The sequence below is a fragment of the Hyla sarda genome, chromosome 9, assembly GCF_029499605.1.
Source record: "Hyla sarda isolate aHylSar1 chromosome 9, aHylSar1.hap1, whole genome shotgun sequence".
NCBI classification, from domain to species: Eukaryota; Metazoa; Chordata; class Amphibia; order Anura; family Hylidae; genus Hyla; species Hyla sarda.
The window spans coordinates 98,151,786-98,175,165 of NC_079197.1; the positions used below are offsets into that span (position 1 = coordinate 98,151,786).

At 43.4% G+C, this 23,380-nt stretch overlaps 1 protein-coding gene across 6 annotated transcripts in view; it reads left to right on the forward strand.

Moving 5' to 3' along the window:
- Nucleotides 1-1,472: 1,472 nt before the first annotated feature.
- The window catches only part of LOC130290303 (phosphatidylinositol-binding clathrin assembly protein-like), a 99,280-nt gene continuing 77,372 nt past the window's right edge, over nt 1,473-23,380 (forward strand). Inside the window, exon 1 of one of the 6 annotated variants that reach the window (XM_056537724.1) lies at nt 1,473-2,058. In XM_056537724.1, coding sequence (XP_056393699.1) covers nt 1,929-2,058 — 130 coding nt within the window. In that variant the 5' untranslated portion in view covers nt 1,473-1,928. The remainder of the gene's footprint in view (nt 2,059-23,380) is intronic. The other 5 variants (XM_056537729.1, XM_056537723.1, XM_056537727.1 and 2 more) reach the window with 5 other exon arrangements.

Sequence of the window (23,380 nt, forward strand, 5' to 3'; positions counted from 1 at the left end):
CATTCCACTCTGGCCCATTATTCTCTATGGGCATCCCACTCTGGCCCATTATTCTCTATGGGCATCCCACTCTGGCCCATTATTCTCTATGGGCATCCCACTCTGGCTCATTATTCTCTATGGGCATTCCACTCTGTCCCATTATTCTCTATGGGCATTCCACTCTGGCCCATTATTCTCTATGGGCATTCCACTCTGGTCCATTATTCTCTATGGGCATTCCACTCTGGCCCATTATTCTCTATGGGCATTCCACTCTGGCCCATTATTCTCTATGGGCATTCCACTCTGGCCCATTATTCTCTATGGGCATTCCACTCTGGCCCATTATTCTCTATGGGCATTCCACTCTGGCCCATTATTCTCTATGGGCATTCCACTCTGGCCCATTATTCTCTACGGGCATTCCACTCTGGCCCATTATTCTCTATTAGCATTCCACTCTGGCCCATTATTCTCTATTAGCATTCCACTCTGGCCCATTATTCTCTATGGGCATTCCACTCTGGCCCATTATTCTCTATGGGCATTCCACTCTGGCCCATTATTCTCTACGGGCATTCCACTCTGGCCCATTATTCTCTACGGGCATTCCACTCTGGCCCATTATTCTCTACGGGCATTCCACTCTGGCCCATTATTCTCTACGGGCATTCCACTCTGGCCCATTATTCTCTATGGGCATTCCACTCTGGCCCATTATTCTCTATGGGCATCCCACTCTGGCCCATTATTCTCTATGGGCATCCCACTCTGGCCCATTATTCTCTATGGGCATCCCACTCTGGCCCATTATTCTCTATGGGCATTCCACTCTGGCCCATTATTCTCTATGGGCATCCCACTCTGGCCCATTATTCTCTATGGGCATCCCACTCTGGCCCATTATTCTCTATGGGCATTCCACTCTGATCCATTATTCTCTATGGGCATTCCACTCTGGCCCATTATTCTCTACGGGCATTCCACTCTGGCCCATTATTCTCTACGGGCATTCCACTCTGATCCATTATTCTCTACGGGCATTCCACTCTGGCCCATTATTCTCTACGGGCATTCCACTCTGGCCCATTATTCTCTATGGGCATTCCACTCTGGCCCATTATTCTCTATGGGCATCCCACTCTGGCCCATTATTCTCTATGGGCATCCCACTCTGGCCCATTATTCTCTATGGGCATGCCACTCTGGCCCATTATTCTCTATGGGCATCCCACTCTGGCCCATTATTCTCTATGGGCATCCCACTCTGGCCCATTATTCTCTATGGGCATTCCACTCTGGCCCATTATTCTCTATGGGCATTCCACTCTGGCCCATTATTCTCTATGGGCATCCCACTCTGGCCCATTATTCTCTATGGGCATTCCACTTTGTCATTCCTTTTAGTATGTCCCCTTTCACCTTGTGCGGTCAGCCGACAGGTCTATGTGTGCTACGTATGATACATAGCTACCTATGAGGGATGGGTACACTCCGGGGTACAGCTGGCACACTTCTGCCATCAGATGCCCTCCTGTGTTACTGACAAGTTCCCGTCACGTCCATCCCACTGTCACTCCCGGCCCTCCCCCGTCATACCGCGCCTCTGCCCCGCACTACCCGGCCCGGCTCACCACGTCCTCTACCTCGTACTCCACAGTCGGCCCTGGGGCCAGACACCGACTGGTACCACCTCAACAACACCCGGCGCTCTGCGGACCGCGGTCACATGACACGGCGCCGCCATTTTGTCTTAGTAGTGAAGTGTGAGGTAAAAAGAGAGAAGGGAGAGAAGCCGGAAAGGAAGAGGAAGACGGTGAGAGAGAGAGAGCGAGAGCGAGGAGCGGGGCCGCCGCCATCCCGGGTGTCAGAAGCAGCCGGGGAGCCGTGACCGAGGAGCCGACAGTCACACAGACCTAAGCCCAGGCCAGAGAGCAGCTTCGACCATGTCGGGTCAGTCCATCACCGACCGGATCACGGCGGCCCAGCACAGCGTCACCGGCTCCGCCGTAGCCAAGGCCGTATGTAAGGCGACCACTCATGAGGTGATGGGGCCCAAGAAGAAGCACCTGGACTGTAAGTCACCCACCGGGGACCAGTGTGTACAGAGCACATACTGTGTAGTGTCCTGTATATAGAAAGCCCTTACTGTGTATAGTGTCATATATTTTATAAAGCACATACTGTATGTACTGTAGCGTCCTGTATATAGAGAGCACATACTGTGTGTACTGTATATAGAGAGCACATACTGTGTGTACTGTAGTGTCCTGTATATAGAGAGCACATACTGTGTGTACTGTAGTGTCCTGTATATAGAGAGCACATACTGTGTGTACTGTATATAGAGAGCACATACTGTGTGTACTGTATATAGAGAGCACATACTGTGTGTACTGTATATAGAGAGCACATACTGTGTGTACTGTATATAGAGAGCACATACTGTGTGTACTGTATATAGAGAGCACATACTGTGTGTACTGTAGTGTCCTGTATATAGAGAGCACATACTGTGTGTACTGTAGTGTCCTGTATATAGAGAGCACATACTGTGTGTACTGTAGTGTCCTGTATATAGAGAGCACATACTGTGTGTACTGTATATAGAGAGCACATACTGTGTGTACTGTAGTGTCCTGTATATAGAGAGCACATACTGTGTGTACTGTATATAGAGAGCACATACTGTGTGTACTGTAGTGTCCTGTATATAGAGAGCACATACTGTGTGTACTGTATATAGAGCACATACTGTATGTACTGTAGTGTCCTGTATATAGAGAGCACATACTGTGTGTACTGTAGTGTCCTGTATATAGAGAGCACATACTGTGTGTACTGTAGTGTCCTGTATATAGAGAGCACATACTGTGTGTACTGTAGTGTCCTGTATATAGAGAGCACATACTGTGTGTACTGTAGTGTCCTGTATATAGAGAGCTCATACTGTGTGTACTGTAGTGTCCTGTATATAGAGAGCACATACTGTGTGTACTGTAGTGTCCTGTATATAGAGAGCACATACTGTGTGTACTGTAGTGTCCTGTATATAGAGAGCACATACTGTATGTACTGTAGCGTCCTGTATATAGAGAGCACATACTGTGTGTACTGTATATAGAAAGCCCTTACTGTGTATAGTGTCATATATTTTATAAAGCACATACTGTATGTACTGTAGCGTCCTGTATATAGAGAGCACATACTGTATGTACTGTAGTGTCCTGTATATAGAGAGCACATACTGTATGTACTGTAGCGTCCTGTATATATATAGAGCACATACTGTATGTACTGTAGCGTCCTGTATATATAGAGCACATACTGTGTGTCCTGTATATAGAGAGCACATACTGTGTGTACTGTAGTGTCCTGTATATAGAGAGCACATACTGTGTGTACTGTAGTGTCCTGTATATAGAGAGCACATACTGTGTGTACTGTAGTGTCCTGTATATAGAGAGCACATACTGTGTGTACTGTAGTGTCCTGTATATAGAGAGCACATACTGTCCGTACTGTAGTATCCTGTATATAGAGAGCACATACTGTGTGTACTGTAGCGTGTCCTGTATATAGAGCACATACTGTGTACTGTAGCGTGTCCTGTATATAGAGAGCACATACTTTGTGTACTGTAGTATCCTGTATATAGAGAGCACATACTGTGTGTACTGTATATAGAGAGCACATACTGTATGTACTGTAGTGTCCTGTATATAGAGAGCACATACTGTATGTACTGTAGTGTCCTGTATATAGAGAGCACATACTGTGTGTACTGTATATAGAGCACATACTGTATGTACTGTAGTGTCCTGTATATAGAGAGCACATACTGTATGTACTGTAGTGTCCTGTATATAGAGAGCACATACTGTGTGTACTGTATATAGAGAGCACATACTGTATGTACTGTAGTGTCCTGTATATAGAGAGCACATACTGTGTGTACTGTAGTGTCCTGTATATAGAGAGCACATACTGTGTGTACTGTAGTGTCCTGTATATAGAGAGCACATACTGTGTGTACTGTAGTGTCCTGTATATAGAGAGCACATAATGTGTGTACTGTAGTGTCCTGTATATAGAGAGCACATACTGTGTGTACTGTAGTGTCCTGTATATAGAGAGCACATACTGTGTGTACTGTAGTGCCCTGTATATAGTGAGCACATACTGTGTGTACTGTAGCGTGTCCTGTATATAGAGAGCACATACTGTGTGTACTGTAGCGTGTCCTGTATATAGAGAGCAAATACTGTGTGTACTGTAGTGCCCTGTATATAGAGAGCACATACTGTGTGTACTGTAGTGTCCTGTATATAGAGAGCACATACTGTGTGTACTGTAGTGTCCTGTATATATAGAGCACATACTGTGTGTACTGTAGTGTCCTGTATATAGAGGGCACATACTGTGTGTACTGTAGTGTCCTGTATATAGAGAGCACATACTGTGTGTACTGTAGTGTCCTGTATATAGAGAGCACATACTGTGTGTACTGTAGTGTCCTGTATATAGAGAGCTCATACTGTGTGTACTGTAGTGTCCTGTATATAGAGAGCACATACTGTGTGTACTGTAGTGTCCTGTATATAGAGAGCACATACTGTGTGTACTGTAGTGTCCTGTATATAGAGAGCACATACTGTATGTACTGTAGCGTCCTGTATATAGAGAGCACATACTGTGTGTACTGTATATAGAAAGCCCTTACTGTGTATAGTGTCATATATTTTATAAAGCACATACTGTATGTACTGTAGCGTCCTGTATATAGAGAGCACATACTGTATGTACTGTAGTGTCCTGTATATAGAGAGCACATACTGTATGTACTGTAGCGTCCTGTATATATATAGAGCACATACTGTATGTACTGTAGCGTCCTGTATATATAGAGCACATACTGTGTGTCCTGTATATAGAGAGCACATACTGTGTGTACTGTAGTGTCCTGTATATAGAGAGCACATACTGTGTGTACTGTAGTGTCCTGTATATAGAGAGCACATACTGTGTGTACTGTAGTGTCCTGTATATAGAGAGCACATACTGTGTGTACTGTAGTGTCCTGTATATAGAGAGCACATACTGTCCGTACTGTAGTATCCTGTATATAGAGAGCACATACTGTGTGTACTGTAGCGTGTCCTGTATATAGAGCACATACTGTGTACTGTAGCGTGTCCTGTATATAGAGAGCACATACTTTGTGTACTGTAGTATCCTGTATATAGAGAGCACATACTGTGTGTACTGTATATAGAGAGCACATACTGTATGTACTGTAGTGTCCTGTATATAGAGAGCACATACTGTATGTACTGTAGTGTCCTGTATATAGAGAGCACATACTGTGTGTACTGTATATAGAGCACATACTGTATGTACTGTAGTGTCCTGTATATAGAGAGCACATACTGTATGTACTGTAGTGTCCTGTATATAGAGAGCACATACTGTGTGTACTGTATATAGAGAGCACATACTGTATGTACTGTAGTGTCCTGTATATAGAGAGCACATACTGTGTGTACTGTAGTGTCCTGTATATAGAGAGCACATACTGTGTGTACTGTAGTGTCCTGTATATAGAGAGCACATAATGTGTGTACTGTAGTGTCCTGTATATAGAGAGCACATACTGTGTGTACTGTAGTGTCCTGTATATAGAGAGCACATACTGTGTGTACTGTAGTGCCCTGTATATAGTGAGCACATACTGTGTGTACTGTAGCGTGTCCTGTATATAGAGAGCACATACTGTGTGTACTGTAGCGTGTCCTGTATATAGAGAGCAAATACTGTGTGTACTGTAGTGCCCTGTATATAGAGAGCACATACTGTGTGTACTGTAGTGTCCTGTATATAGAGAGCACATACTGTGTGTAGTGTCCTGTATATAGAGAGCACATACTGTGTGTACTGTAGTGTCCTGTATATAGAGAGCACATACTGTGTGTACTGTAGTGTCCTGTATATATAGAGCACATACTGTGTGTACTGTAGTGTCCTGTATATAGAGGGCACATACTGTGTGTACTGTAGTGTCCTGTATATAGAGGGCACATACTGTGTGTACTGTAGTGTCCTGTATATAGAGAGCTCATACTGTGTGTACTGTAGTGTCCTGTATATAGAGAGCACATACTTTGTGTACTGTAGTATCCTGTATATAGAGAGCACATACTGTGTGTACTGTAGTGTCCTGTATATAGAGAGCACATACTGTGTGTACTGTATATAGAGCACATACTGTATGTACTGTAGTGTCCTGTATATAGAGAGCACATACTGTATGTACTGTAGTGTCCTGTATATAGAGAGCACATACTGTGTGTACTGTATATAGAGAGCACATACTGTATGTACTGTAGTGTCCTGTATATAGAGAGCACATACTGTGTGTACTGTAGTGTCCTGTATATAGAGAGCACATACTGTGTGTACTGTAGTGTCCTGTATATAGAGAGCACATACTGTGTGTACTGTAGTGTCCTGTATATAGAGAGCACATAATGTGTGTACTGTAGTGTCCTGTATATAGAGAGCACATACTGTGTGTACTGTAGTGTCCTGTATATAGAGAGCACATACTGTGTGTACTGTAGTGCCCTGTATATAGTGAGCACATACTGTGTGTACTGTAGCGTGTCCTGTATATAGAGAGCACATACTGTGTGTACTGTAGCGTGTCCTGTATATAGAGAGCAAATACTGTGTGTACTGTAGTGCCCTGTATATAGAGAGCACATACTGTGTGTACTGTAGTGTCCTGTATATAGAGAGCACATACTGTGTGTAGTGTCCTGTATATAGAGAGCACATACTGTGTGTACTGTAGTGTCCTGTATATAGAGGGCACATACTGTGTGTACTGTAGTGTCCTGTATATAGAGGGCACATACTGTGTGTACTGTAGTGTCCTGTATATAGAGGGCACATACTGTGTGTACTGTAGTGTCCTGTATATAGAGAGCTCATACTGTGTGTACTGTAGTGCCCTGTATATAGAGAGCTCATACTGTGTGTACTGTAGTGTCCTGTATATAGAGAGCACATACTGTGTGTACTGTAGTGTCCTGTATATAGAGAGCACATACTGTGTGCACTGTAGAGCCCTGTATATAGAGAGCACATACTGTGTGTACTGTAGTGCCCTGTATATAGAGAGCACATACTGTGTGTACTGTAGTGTCCTGTATATAGAGAGCTCATACTGTGTGTACTGTATATAGAGAGCACATACTGTGTGTACTGTAGTGTCCTGTATATAGAGAGCACATACTGTGTGTACTGTTGTGTCCTGTATATAGAGAGCACATACTGTGTGTACTGTAGTGTCCTGTATATAGAGAGCACATACTGTGTGTACTGTAGTGTCCTGTATATAGAGAGCTCATACTGTGTGTACTGTATATAGAGAGCACATACTATGTGTACTGTAGTGTCCTGTATATAGAGAGCACATACTGTGTGTACTGTAGTGTCCTGTATATAGAGAGCTCATACTGAGTGTACTGTATATAGAGAGCACATACTGTGTGTACTGTAGTGTCCTGTATATAGAGAGCACATACTGTGTGTACTGTTGTGTCCTGTATATAGAGAGCACATACTGTGTGTACTGTAGTGTCCTGTATATAGAGAGCACATACTGTGTGTACTGTAGTGTCCTGTATATAGAGAGCTCATACTGTGTGTACTGTATATAGAGAGCACATACTGTGTGTACTGTAGTGTCCTGTATATAGAGAGCACATACTGTGTGTACTGTTGTGTCCTGTATATAGAGAGCACATACTGTGTGTACTGTAGTGTCCTGTATATAGAGAGCTCATACTGTGTGTACTGTAGTGTCCTGTATATAGAGAGCACATACTGTGTGTACTGTAGTGTCCTGTATATAGAGAGCACATACTGTGTGTACTGTAGTGTCCTGTATATAGAGAGCACATACTGTGTGTACTGTAGTGTCCTGTATATAGAGAGCACATACTGTGTGTACTGTAGTGTCCTGTATATAGAGAGCACATACTGTGTGTACTGTAGTGTCCTGTATATAGAGAGCACATACTGTGTGTCCTGTATATAGAGAGCACATACTGTGTGTACTGTAGTGTCCTGTATATAGAGAGCACATACTGTGTGTACTGTATATAGAGAGCACTTACTGTGTACTGTAGTGTCCTGTATATAGAGAGCACATACTGTGTGTACTGTAGTGTCCTGTATATAGAGAGCACATACTGTGTGTACTGTATATAGAGAGCACTTACTGTGTACTGTAGTGTCCTGTATATAGAGAGCACATACTGTGTGTACTGTAGTGTCCTGTATATAGAGAGCACATACTGTGTGTACTGTATATAGAGAGCACTTACTGTGTACTGTAGTGTCCTGTATATAGAGAGCACATACAGGGGGAGATTTATCATTGTGTCTATTGTAGACACAGTTCTATCTCTTTACACTCTTGTCTATTGTACACTCTTGCTCAGGATTTACTAAGGCTGTGTGCTCCTCCCCCTACACTCCTTCTCTACCTCACAGGAAAATTCCATTGAGGTTTTTTGTCCATCATAAAAAAAAAAAACGCCAGAAAGACTGTCCCAGCTATTTCCTGCGTTTTGTCAGTTTCTCTTGTGTTTTTTATTTTTCTTGCGTTTTTGCTGGTGTGTGGAAGCAAAAAAATGTACTAAACTTTTTGTTGTTTTATCTTCGAAATTTAGAATGCGGAGGACAATGCCAGATTTTGTGGATTGCGACGATGAACAGCGTTTCTTTTTTTAAATGCCAATAAAAGGGTTAACGAGAGCTGTGGGGGAGTGTTTTTTTATTTTTATTTTTTTAATAAACATTTTTTTTTTTTCAATGTGTTGTGTTTTTTTTTTATAATTGAATATTCAGGCTTTGTAGTGGAAGGCGTCTTGTAGACAGAATCCATTACTAAGCTGGGGCTTAGCGTTAGCCCCCCAAACCAGCTAGCGCTAACCCCCAATTATTACCCCGGTACTCACCACCACAGGGGTGCCGGGAAGAGCCTGTACCAACAGGCCCCTAGCATCAAAAATGGCGCTCCTGGTCCTAGGCGGAAACAGGCTTGCGTCATTTAGGCTGGGGAGGGCCGGTAACAATGGTCCTCGCCCACCCTGGTAACATCAGGCTGTTGCTGCTTGGTTGGTATCTGGCTGATACTGAAAATTGGAGGAACCACACACTTTTTTTTTTTTGTTATTTATGAAAAAAAAAAAAAAACGCATAGGGTTCCCCCTATTTTTAGTATCAGCCAGATACCAACCAAGCAGCAACAGCCTGATGTTACCAGGGTGGGTGAGGACCATTGTTACCGGCCCTCCCCAGCCTAAATAACGCCAGCCTGTTACCGCCTAGGCCCAGGAGCGCTATTTTTGATGCTCCAGGCCTGTTGGTACCAGCCTTCCTGGCACCCCTGTGGTGGTGGGTACCAGGTAATAATTGGGGGTTAGCACTAGCTGGTTTGGGGGCTAACACTAAGCCCTGGCTTAGTAATAGATTCCGTCTATAATACAGCTTCCACTACTAACCCTTAAAATTCAATTATAAAAAACGACACATTGAGAAAAAAATAAAATAAAAAAAAAACACTCCCCCACAACCCTCCTTAACCATTTTATTGAAAAAAAAAAAGAAAATGCTGGTCGTAGTCCTCCGCATTCACGTATCTGAAATGAGAAGAAAAGAGAAAAAAAAGAAATGAGTTACATTTTTTTTTGCGCACTCCCCTGGGGAGAGAGCACATAATGCAGCGTGTTCCTAAACAGGGAGCCTCCAATTGTTTCTAAACTACAACTCCCATCATGGGGGGGGGGGGGGGGGCGTGGGGGTGGCTGTAGTTAAGCAACAGCTGGAGTCTCTCTGTTTGGGAACATACTGCCAGAAAGGCTCTGTTACCATTGTGCAAAACGCATAATGTGTGAATAGAGATCTGTCCCTCTGCCCTTGGATTACAACTCCTATCATGGGACAGAGTCTGTCCTATGATGGGAGTGGTTGTAGTACCGCAGCGCTGCTGAGGGATGGCATTTGCACGTCCCCCGGCTGCGGGACTTTTAGGACTACTACTCCTATCATGGACAAACTCTGCCCATGATAGGAGTTATAGTCCAGGGGCTGAGGTGCAGATCGAACCGGGTCATTCTGCAGAGATCCGCTGCTATCCGCATTTATTAAGATAACAAGCCGGCGGTACATGCGTCTACGCTGCGCACCCCACCGGCTTCTATATACACTCTAATAATTCATTATCGCCGCCGCCGGGAGAGGGGAGCTCTGATTAGTGGATAGCTATTGACCAATCAGAGCGCCCGTGTTCCGGTGGCGGGGGATTATGAATTATGACAGTGTGTATATATGAGCACAGGAGCACAGTGCATGTACCGCCGGCTTTTTAATTTTAAATGTGGATCGCAGCAGATCATTCTCTGGAGATCTGTTGCGATCCGTGTTTATTAACTATACAAGCCGACCTTACATGCTTCTACACTGCGCTGCCACCGGCTTCTATATACACTGTCATAATTCATAATCGCCGCCACCGGAACACGGGAGATCTGATTGGTGGATAGCTATTGACCAATCAGAGCTCCCCTCTCCCGGCAGCAGTGATTATGAATTATTACAGTGTATATAGAAACCGTTGGGGAGCGCAGTGTAGACGCATGTACCGCCGGCTTGTTATCTTAATAAATGTGGATCGCAGCGAGCCTCTGGAGAATGACCCGGTGTGATCTGCACCTCAGCCCTGGACTATAACTGCCATCATGGGCAGAGTCTGTCCATGATGGGAGTAGCAGTCCTTACACTGTCAAAATAGACACTTTGGTACGTGTCCTTCGAGGTGGTGTATATTTGCGCAAGAAAATGCTTTTTATGCATTTTTTTGCGCAAAAAAAATAACAAAACACAGTAAATTCGATTCTACAGTAGAAAGTGCTCTATGGTAAACTTAACCGTACACAAGGGGGTGAAAAATTCTATCAAAATTTGCGCAAAGAAAATGCAAAAATACACTTGCGCACATTTCTTCACAAAAAAATACACACAACAGTTCTATATACAGTGATAAATCCCCCCCACTGTGTGTACTGTAGAGTGTCCTGTATATAGAGAGCACATACTGTGTATACTGTGTAGTGTCCTGTATATAGAGGACACATACTGTAATGTCATGGTTAGAGAGCACATGCTATATATACTGTATAGTGTTTTGTATCTATATAGAGCATATACTGTAGAGTGTGTGTCTGGAGCACATACTGTATATACAGGGGGGGCCATTTATATGGATGCACCTTAATAATATGGGAATGGTTGGTGATATTAACTTCCTGTTTGTGGCACATTAGTATATGTGAGGGGGGAAACTTTTCAAGATGGGTGGTGACTAGGGATGAGCGAACTTACAATAAATTTGATTCGTCATGAACTTCTCGGCTCGGCAGTTGATGACTTATCCTGCGTAAATTAGTTCAGCCTTCAGGTGCTCCGGTGGGCTGGAAAAGGTGGATACATTCCTAGGAAAGAGTCTCCTAGGACTGTATCCACCTTTTCCAGCCCACCGGAGCACCGGAAAGCTGAACTAATTTATGCAGGATAAGTCATCAACTGCCGAGCCGAGAAGTTCGTGACGAATCGAATTTACTGTAAGTTCGCTCATCTCTAGTGGTGACCATGGCGGCCATTTTTGAAGTCGGACATTTTGAATCCAACTTTTGTTTTTTCAATAGGAAGAGGGTAGGGCTGGGCGGTATACCGGTTCATACCGAAATTTTTGGGCTGCACGATATGAATTTTAGCCCATACCGCAATACCGGTTGGGTCCCTCCCCCTTGGGAATGAATTTTCAGCCCAGCGCTGCGCTGCCCCCATATCGGGGAACTAATCATACGTTACCTGCCTGCGCTGTTCTGCTCCCCCCCCCCAATTAATTATCAACCCAGCCGGCGGGGTACTACTCGCATATGTCAAGCGCTGCCCTCCTCCTCTTTGTTGTGGGCCAACACCGGCGCTGGAACTCTATACTGTACGCCAGTGGTTTCCAACCTGCGGACCTCCAGATGTTGCAAAACTACAACTCCCAGCATGCCCGGACTGCCAACGTTATATACCGTGGAACCGCCATAAGTTACAAAAATACCGTGATACACATTTTTGGTCATACCGCCCAGCTCTAGAAGAGGGTCATGTGACACATTGGGAATTTCACAAGAAAAACAATGATGTGCTTGGTTTTAATGTAACTTTATTCTTTCATGAGTTATTTACAAGTTTCTGACCACTTATAAAATGTGTTCAATGTGCTACCCATTGTGTTGGATTGTTAATGCAACCCTCTTCTCCCACTCTTCACACACTGATAGCAACACCGCAGGAGAAATGCTAGCACAGGCTTCCAGTATCCGTAGTTTCAGGTGCTGCAGAATGGGCAAAACAAAAATTGGAACAGGACCCTCAGTTTACGCAGAAGATTTTGTTCAGTGATGAGGCAAACTTTTATGTAAATGGTGAAGTTACCAAACAAAACCACCGCTATTGGTCTGACACTAACCCACATTGGATAGATCCCTCCAAGACTGTTGGAACACAAACATTTATGCTATGGTGTGGTATATGGGGTACAAATATATTGGGGCCATTCTTCATCAATGGAAACCTCAAGGCGACTGGATATGCGAAATTGCTACATGATGATGTGTTTCCCTCTTTATGCACTGAAGCTGGCATGTTCCCTGAGTTTTTCTAGCAAGATGGTGCACCACCACATTATGGGTGTCAGGTCCGAGCATTCCTAGATGAACAGTTTCCTGGAAAGTGGATTGGTTGTCGTGGGCCAGTTGAATGGCCCCCAAGGTCTCCCGATCTGACCCCCTAAGACTTTTATCTTTGGGGTCATCTGGAGGCAATTGTCTATGCTGTGAAGATATGAGATGTGCAGCACCTGAAACTACGGATACTGGAAGCCTGTGCTAGCATTTCTCCTGCAGTGTATATAGTAGTATATAGCAGTGTATACGGATACTGGAAGCCTGTGCTAGCATTTCTCCTGCGGTGTTGTTATCAGTGTGTGAAGAGTGGGAGAAGAGGGTTGCATTGACAATCCAACACAATGGGCAGCACATTGAACACATTTTATAAGTGGTCAGAAACTTGTAAATAACTCATGAAAGAATAAAGTTACGTTAAAACCAAGCACATTCCCAATAAGTTTGATGTGTCACATGACCCTCTTCCTATTGAAAAAACAAAAGTTGGATTCAAAATGTCCGACTTCAAAATGGCCACCATGGTCACCACCCATCTTGAAAAGATTTCCCCCTCACATATACTAATGTGCCACAAAAAGGAAGTTAATATCACCAACCATTCCCATTTTATTATGGTGTATCCATATAAATGGCCCACCCTGTATACTACAGTTTCCTGTGTATAGAGAGCACACATACTGTGTATACTGTATAGTGTCGTGTGTGTGTATATATATATATATAGAGCACATACTGTGTATAGTGTCATGGTTATAGAGAGCAGATACTGTGTATACTGTATAGTGTCCTGTGTATAGAGAGCCTATGCTTTGTATACTGTAGTGTCCTGGGTATAGAGAGTATATAGCACATACTGTGTACAGTGCCCTGTGTAAAGAGAGCCTATACTATTCAGTGTCCTGTATATAGAGAGTACATACTGTATAGTGTGTTGTATCTATATAGAGCACATACTGTGTATACTGTACAATGTTATGGTTAGAGAGCACGTTCTGTATAGTGTTCTGTATATGTGTATACTACAGTTTCCTGTGTATAGAGAGCACATACTCTACAGTGCCCTGTGTAAAGAGAGCCTATACTATGCAGTGTCCTGTAAATAGAGAGCACATATTGTTTACTCTATAGTTTGTGTATAGTGTTCTATATATACAGAGCATAAACTATATACTACACATTGGTTGTAGTGTCCTGTATATATGGAGCACATACTGTATGCTATACACCTATGTGTAGTGTCCTGTATATATGTACAGCCCAGGTATACATAATACTGTGTACACAGGCTTCTTTATAACTACACTGCTGAAAAAAATAAAGGGAACACTAAGATAACAGATCTTAATGAATTAACTAATCGAATGAAACATGAAACATTACGTTGAATGTGCTGACAACAAAATCACACAAAAATGATCAATGGAAATCAAATTTATCAACCCATGGAGGTCTGCATATGGAGTCGCACTCAAAATCAAAGTGAGAAACCACACTACAGGCTGATCCAACTTTGATGTAATGTCCTTAAAACAAGTCAAAATGAGGCTCAGTAGTGTGTGTGGCCTCCACGTGCCCATATGACCTCCCTACAATGCCTGGGCATGCTCCTGATGAGGTGGACGGTCTGTCGTGCAACGTGGTCTTGGTGGATGGCGCAAGACATTATGTCCCAGATGTGCTCAATCGGATTCAGGTCTGGGGAATGGGTGGGCCAGTCCATAGCATCAATGCCTTCCTCTTGCAGGAACTGCTGGCACACTCCAGCCACATGAGGTCTAGCATTGTCTTGCATTAGGAGGAACCCAGGGCCAACCACACCAGCATATGGTCCTCAAGAGGTCTGAGGATCTCTTTGCGGTACCTAATGGAAGTCGGGCTACCTCTGGCAAGCACATGGAGGGCTGTGCGCCCCCCCAAAGAAATGCCACCCCACACCATTACTGACTCACCGCCAAACCCGTCATGCTGGAGGATATTGCAGGCAGCAGAACGTTCTCCACGGCGTCTCCAGACTCTGTTCCGTGTTCAGTGTGAACCTGACTTTCTGTGAAGAGCACAGGGCGCCAGTGGCAAATTTGCCAATCTTGGTGTTCTCTGGCAAATGCCAAACGTCCTGCATGGTGTTAGGCTGTAAGCACAACCCCCGCCTGTGGACGTCGGGCCCTCATACCACCCCTCATGGAGTCTGTTTCTGACTGTTTGAGTGGACACATGCACACTTGTGGCCTGCTGGAGGTAATTTTGCAGGGCTCTGGCAGTGCTCCTCCTGCTCCTCCTTGCACAAAGGCGGAGGTAGCGGTCCTGCTGCTGGGTTGTTGTCCTCCTACGGCCTCCTCCACATCTTCTGATGTACTGACCTGTCTCCTGGTAGCGCCTCCATGCTCTGGACACTACGCTGACAGACACAGCAAGCCTTCTTGCCACAGCTCGCATTTATGTGCCATCCTGGATGAGCTGCACTACCTGAGCCACTTGTGTGGGTTGTAGACTCCATCTCATGCTACCACTAGAGTGAAAGCACCGCCAGCATTCAAAAGCGACCAAAACATCAGTCAGGAAGCATAGGAACTGAGAAGTTGTCTGCGGTCACCACCTGAAGGTGTCTTGCTATTTGCTTATAATTTCCACCTGTTGTATGTTCCATTTGCACAACAGTATGTGAAATTGATGGTCAATCAGTGTTGCTTCCTGAGTGGACAGTGTGATTTCACAGAAGTGTACATTGGGGGAGATTTATCAAAGGATTTAGACTATTTTTTCATGTCTAAATTTGTCGCACAGAAAGTCGCAGTCTAAATATGTGCAAATTTTCAGCGACTTTTGCTTTAGAGGCTTTTTAGAACATGATGCATTCTAGTCTTTTAGACAGAAAAATGCATTGGTGCTGAATTCATCAAAAGCGACTTTTCAGCGACAAGTCGCGTCGGCTGAAAGTATTCCGAAATGTCAGACCATGTTGGAGCAGGTTTAAATACAGTCTAAAGCATAGATCCCGAAGTCCGTGCGCAGAATTTATCAAGAGCCTTGCGCCTTTTGATAAATTAGGTGCTCAATAGACCAGCCTAACCCTCTGTAGTTTGGTCTATATTGATGTGGGAAATGGACAGCTTTGCTACATCTCCCCTGTTGTGTTGTTCACACTACGGAATTTCCGCCTGCAATTCCGCTTTGAAATTGCAGGCGGAAATTCCACTTGCTAAAATGTATAGTGTAGTGCATGGGTTTCCGTTCACAAATTCACACTTCGTAATTTGTGAAGCGGAAAATCCGCTTGGAAATTTCTGCCTGAAGAATGGCGTTGCTCTTTCTTCAGGCTGAAATATTCGTGGAACACATTGCAGTCTAAACTGGCCGCACTTGGAATCTCCGGGCGGAAATTTTCTGCCCAGAGATTCCTTAGTCTGAACCTAGCCTAAGTGTTCCCTTTTATTTTTTTGAGCAGTGTATATAGTTTTATACATTATATACATAGTGGGGGAAATTTATCAAAACCTGTCCAGAGGAAAAGTTGCTTTCCTCATCGTCACTCTGGCAGCACAGAAGGGATATACTAGTTCCCCATCCCGAATCAGGACCATCCCCTAGAAAAACTAACAATTGATTAACATAATTGCTGGTTTGGGCCAGAGGCTCCATATAGGTACCCAGCACCTCATGCACATTGTGTTTTTGCTAGTCCTCAAACCAGATGTGGATCATCCCATTCCTGGAGGGATTTCTTGGCCTTGCGGGGACTTGGCTATGACATGGCTCGGTGCTGGGTCTCGGGCCTGATAAGAGAATGCCAGTGCGGGGTCCCTTAGCAGCCAATCAGATCGCTTCTTTCATTTTTCAGAGGCCTTTTTAACCCATTAATGACCATGGACGTGTATACACGTCCAGGGCGGATGCACGTTCCTGCACCAGGACGTGTATACTCGTCCATAGTTCTCGTGGGTGCTGCCCAGTGCACCCACGAGATCGCGGCGGGGACTCGGCTGTAACACACAGCCGGGACCCTGCCGCACTGCCGGGACTGAAGTAAACTTCGGTCCCGGCAGTTTAACCCTTACAGCCGCGGTCGGAAGCGAACGCGAGCTGTAAGGAGTTTTGACTGAGGGAGGGGGCTCCCTCTGTCTCTCTCCTGTAGCGCCCCGCAACGATCGCGGGGTGCTGCTGCTTGCCGAGGAGTCTTTACAAGGACCCCCACGTCTGCCCCGGTTATTGCCTGTGAGGACGTGCCAGAGGCACGTCCTCATATGCTGCCTGCTAGTGTAAAACTAGCAGGCAGCATATATCTGCAATGCTTTGGAATACTAAGTATTCCAAAGCATTAAAAAAAGTGAATAAAATAAATAAGTGTATAAAAAAGCGTAAAAAATAAAGTAAAAAAGTTTAAAAAAATAATAAAAACACATTTATTAAATAAATATAATAAAAAATAAAAATGTATAATGTGTAGGATCACACGGCGCACATCTGCAGCATATTACGTGCTGCGGATGCCCGCCAACAGTCACAATAATGAGCTCCCTGCTGCGGCTAGGTAGCTTTGTGTGTCCACTAATAGCGTCGGATTTCCCGCCCGCGGGCATCTGCAGTGTGAAATATGCTGCGGATGTGCTCTGTGACCCTACACTGCGTCCCATTCATACTGCGTTTCCGCAGTGTTAGAGGTATCCGTCAGCATCACGTCAAAGAGTGTTGCTGACGTATACTGTAGCAGCTCCATTTATTTCTGAATGAGACGGCTACTGTATACATTGGATCCCTTTTTTGACATGACAACGGACACCTATACTGCAGAAACGCAGTATGAATGGGGACTATTCATATAATGATGCCCTGAAAGCCAAAGGGGGCTCCTCTCATTTGGGGTCCTACCACCCGGCCAAGGAACCAAATATGGCCTAAGCGGGAGTATTTCCAAACACGGGCCGAGCAGCTTAATAAAATATAGGGTGCGTTTCTTGCAATATCAGAAGTGATGTACAAAAAATATGCCCCAAAAATGATGCATTTGTGAAAAAAGGCAAATTTCGAATTTTTAACACTGACATTGTAATAATTCCTTCCCAAAAACTATGGTGTTAAAATACTCACTGTACCCCCTAGCGAATACCTTGAGGGGTCTAGTTTTTAAAATTGGGCAATTTGGGGGGTGTTCCTATGTTCTACTACCTTTAAAATATCTGCAAACCTTGCATAGCACACAAAAAAAAATGTACTTTTCAAATTTTCAAAATTTCAAGTTAAATTGTTAGGCTTCTAATCAATTTAAAATGTTAATTAAAAACAAAAAAATGCTGTCAAAATAAAGTAGACAACTGAAAGTATAAGTTTCATAAACTATTTGGTCAGTAAGTATAAATATATGCAACCTATTAGTGTTAAAATAGCAAAAAATCTTAACTTTTAAAAAAAAGTCATGATTTTTTGCATTGTAAAAAAAAAAACTACAAATGATATCGGCTTACTTTTACTATGTACATGAAGGACGACTTGTGACAAAAAAACAATGTCAGAATTATTGTGATTAGCAAAACGTTACCAGAGTTATTCTCTAATAAAGACAGACATCCCCGATTTGAAAAAACAGGCCTGGTCTTTCAGGGGCGTACAGGTTTATTTGTGTTTGTCCTTAAGGGGTTAAAAAATGAAAGAAGCGATCTGATTTATTGCTATGGACAACTCGGCAACTTTTCCTCTGGACAGGTTGTGATAAATTTCCCCCAGTGTGTGGCATATACTTGCTCATTATCATCTCCTCTGTGTATATAGTATATACAGTGTATGGCATATACCCGCTGGTCATTGTTTTCCGTGTATACATTATATATACAATGTATGGCATATAGCCATCACCCATTATGCCCTCCCTGTGTATTTAGTGTATACATTATATATACAGTGTGATAAATACCTGCTGATCACTTCCATATGGTGTATACATTAGATAGCATCTTCAGCTCACCCCCAACGGCCTGATGCATGGACTACGCAAGGCAACACAACTTGAACACCAAGAAAGCAGGGATTGTCCAGCGCAGACCTCATGCAAAAGGTGTTCTTTTATTTATAGTTAAAAGCCATGACAGGAGTAAGAAGTAATGCTTTTCAGGTACTAAGGGTGCTGCTAACGCACAGGAAAAGCATAACTTCTTACGCCTGTCATGGCTTTTACCTATAAATTAAAGAACACCGTTTGCATGATGTATGTGCTGGACAATCCCTGCTTTCTTGGTGTATACATTATGCATATACCTGCTAATCATCATTTCCTCCTTGTATATATGGTTTATACACTGATATATAGGATGTATGGCGTATACCCGTCCATCATCATGTCCTTCTTGTATATATACAGGCATATACACACCCCTCAATCTTGTTATCCCTGTGTATATGGTGTAAACATTATAGGGGAGGTTTATTAAAACCTGCCCAGAAGAAAAAGTGCTGAGTTGCACATAGCAACCAATCAGATTGCTTCTTTCATTTTTGAAAAGGATTCTGAAAAATGAAAGAAGCGATCTGATTGGTTGCTATGGAAAACTCAGCAACTTTTCCTCTGGACAGGTTTTGATAAATCCGTCTGTAGATAGTGTATTCCATATACCAGCTAATCATTGTGTCCTCTCTGTATGTATAATGTAAATACCATATACACAATGTATGGTATATACCTGTTTATCATCATCATAATATCCACCCTGTGTTTATGGTGTATATATTTACAATGTATGGCGTATACCTGCTAATTATCAAGCGCGTATACCTATAATTATCATTTCCTCCCTGTCTATATTTGTGTGTACATATCATGTCCTCCCTGTTTATATTGTGTTAATATTATATATCTGTACAGTGTCTGGTGTATATCAGCTCATCATGTCCTCCGTGTTAAGGGTGTATACATTACATATACAGTGCATGGCATATACCCGCTCATCATCATGTCTCACCCAGTGTATAGAAAGCCCTCCCCAAAAAAGTGATATTTTCTACTTGCATTGACTGCATGGCTCCTAGAATATGGGAACCAGTCCTGCAGCATATACAGTGTGTGATATTTTGTGTACACATGTAAAATAGCATTTTCTTACTTTTATTTGTGTATATCTGAATTTGTAATGCTTTGTATAGAAAGTCTGTGAAGAAGCAGTCGCCATGGAGGTTACAATAGATTCAGGCATTCTTGTGTAAGGACACATTCACACGTGCATATTTTTGCTGCAGATCTTTCTGCCCGTTAACTTCAATGGGCAGCAAAATCTGCTGAAGCAAATCTGCAGCAGAAAATACGCAAGTGTGAAAGCACCCTAAGGGCTCATTCACACGAGCAGATTTTCTGCTGCAGATTTGCTTCAGCAGATTTTGCTGCCCATCTGCAGCAGAAAATCTGCTCGTGTGTATGAGCCCTAACGGTATGTTCACATGGGCGGATTACCTGCGGAATTTTGCTTAAGGATCGACCGATATTGATTTTTTTTTTTTAGAGCCGATTATCGATAATCTGTGAACATTCAGGCCGATAGCCGATAACTTATGCCGATTATTCTGTGCATTTAAATTTTTGGACATTTTAAAGCGGGGCCCTGGGCACCTAGGACAAGTGGGGCCCTGGGCACCTAGGACAAGCGGGGCCCTGGGCACCTAGGACAAGCGGGGCCCTGGGCACCTAGGACAAGCAGAGAGAGAGAAAGCGTGACCATGGTGACGTGACCTCACATCTAAGCGCAGCAGCGCCACACTGGAGTTCAAAGCGCCTCTCCCAGGCAGTCATTGCGGTTCTCTTACAGGGCTGCCGTGGCTGTGTGGGAGATGCAAAACAGCAGCCAGCCGCACCGTTCTCCGGGCCCGGGTGTCGTGGGCAAGACGCATTATCGGCAAGGTTAGATGCCGATACCGATAACTTACAAAATCGTGAATATCGGCCGATAATATTGGCCAATCTGATAATCGGTCAATCCCTAATTTTGCTACTATAGGCCTCTATTGCAGATTTTCTGCAGACATATTAAAGTCAATGGTAGCAAAATCCGTAGCGGATTGTCCCCAGCAAATATGTTGCGTAAATTCCGCAGGTAATCCGCCCGTGTGAACGCACCCTTAGGGGGAGGGTATTGTATACATCAGTGGGGAGGGTGGAATTCTCTGACATACAAAACTATGACAAATGTCACTTGGTGGCTTTTGTCTTACATAGGGCCCCATGGTAAAAGGAAAAAAAATAGTACCATGTTGTCCGCTTTATTTATTTTTATTTTTTTATGGGATCCAGCTGCATGGAATAGTGTAGAGGTCCATGCTCTGCAACCTCTGCATATGTGTCCAGAACATGCCATACTTTGTGCCTTAGTTGGGTAAATGGGGTCGGTGAATCCATTTAAAGCATATGCTGAGACTTATACCGGTGCATATGTTGAACAGCTTGCTGAATCCTGTTGTGAATTCTTTGAGGGGTGCAGTTTTTAAAATAGGGTGTCATGAGTGAGATTCTGGCATACAGGCATTTTAAATCCATTTCAGAAATGAGCTGATCTCTTGAAAAATCAATTTTGGCAATTTTGATGAACATTTCAAATTCTGCTGCAATGGCCCTCTGTCTTATTTTATTTTTTTTTTCAAATCAGCTGGTGCCAGAAAGTTAAACAGATTTGTAAACTACCGTACTATTAAAACAATCTTAATCCTTGCAGTGCTTATCAGCTGCTGTATGCTCCAGAGGAAGTTGAATAGTTCTTTTCAGCCTGACCACACTGCTGACCCCTCTGTCCATGTCAGAAACTGTCCATAGCAGGATAGGTTTGCTTTGGGGATTTGCTCCTACTCTGGGCAGTTACTGACATGGACAGTGATGTCAGCTGAGAGCACTGTGGTCAGACTGAAAAGAACCCGACAACTTCCTGTGGAGCTTACAGCAGCTGATAAGTACTGGAAGGATTAAGATTTTTTTAATTGAAGTAATTTACAAATCTGTTTAACTTTCTGGCACCAGTTGATTTAAATAAAAAAGTTTTCCACTAGAGTCCCCGACTCTGCATGAGAGGAATATGGTGCGTGCCCACGCCATATCCTGCAGATGCCTGCTGCTGTCAGCAGCTGACAACTGCCAGTATTGATGGACATCGGAGCTGGCTCCAATGTCTTTGCCGTTTTAAATGGTGGGATCAGCAGCGATTACGGCATTTAAAGGGGAACTCCGGTGGAAAACAAGTAGAAAACAAATGTTTACCTAAAAGTTTGTCAATTATTTCGAATTAAAAATCTTAATCCTTCCAGTACTTCTCAGCTGCTGTATACTACAGAGAAATTTGTGTAGTTCTTTCCAGTCAGACAACAGTGCTCTCTGCTGTCACCTCTGTCCATGCCAGGAACTGTCAGGGGCATTAGAGGTTTGCTATGGGGATTTGCTTTTACTCTGGAAAATTCTAGAAGGAAAAATGAAAAAATAAAAATTTGCTGTGTCCTTAACCCCTTCATAGAAAATGTGGATAGAAGCGTGGATTCCCCCGCCAGGGTTCCTATCTTTCGAAAAAACGATTTCTGGCCGTAGCGCTTCGCCGCTATGAAGATGAGCGGTACAAGGTTTATTTGCAGTTCTCTATAAACTTTTATTTCGGTACAGATATATAAAAATGTAGCGGACAATGCATTTCTGAGGGCTCCCCTTCCTTAATCAGGTCCAGGTACCTGGACCTGGGTGGGGGGGGGGGGGGGGAAGAGTACCGATGGAGTACTGATAACACTGATCAGTGCTATGCTATGGCATAGCATTGAACAGTGTATGCAAGCTAATGGTTGCATGTAATAAAATAGTATCAAAGTAAAGAAAAATAGTTAATAATTGTGATTTAACCCCTTCCCTAATAAAAGTTTAAATCACCCCCCCTTTTTTCATTAAACAAAACTAAATATATGTAAACATATCTGGTATCGCCGCTTGTATAAATATCCGAACTATAAAAATATAACATTAACAATTAACAATAACAACCGCACAGTCAATTGCGCAATCGTAAGAAAAATACTAAAGTCCAGAATTGAGTATTTTTGGTCACTTGTTATACCCCAAAAAAGTATAAAATGCGATAAAAAAAAGTCCCATCAAAACAAAAATGGTACCGATAAAAACAATGGCGCAAAAATGAGCACTCATATAGCCCCGTATACGGAAAAATAAAGTTATAGGGGTCAGAAGAGGACATCTTTAACTCCTTGAGGACCAAGCCCATTGGTCGCGCCCCCTCCTGTAGACTTGCATTGACATCACACAGGGGCGGAGTCATGACATCACGATACTCCGTCCCCGTAGTCATGACCCGGCAGACTCCGGGGCTGCATGCAGCTCTGTGTGCAACTCCCAGAGGTGGGCACTGCATGCAAGATAGTTGGGGTCCCCAGAGGGGGGACCCCCCCACGATCAGGCATCTATCCTTTGGACAGGGGATAAGATGTCTTAGGGCCAAAGTACCCCTTTAAGGACCAGGCCATTTTATAATTTTTGCATTTTCGTTTTTTCCTCCTTTCCTTTTAAAATCCATAACTCTTTAATTAATTATTATTTTTTTGCTTACAGACCCATATGAGGGCTTGTTTTT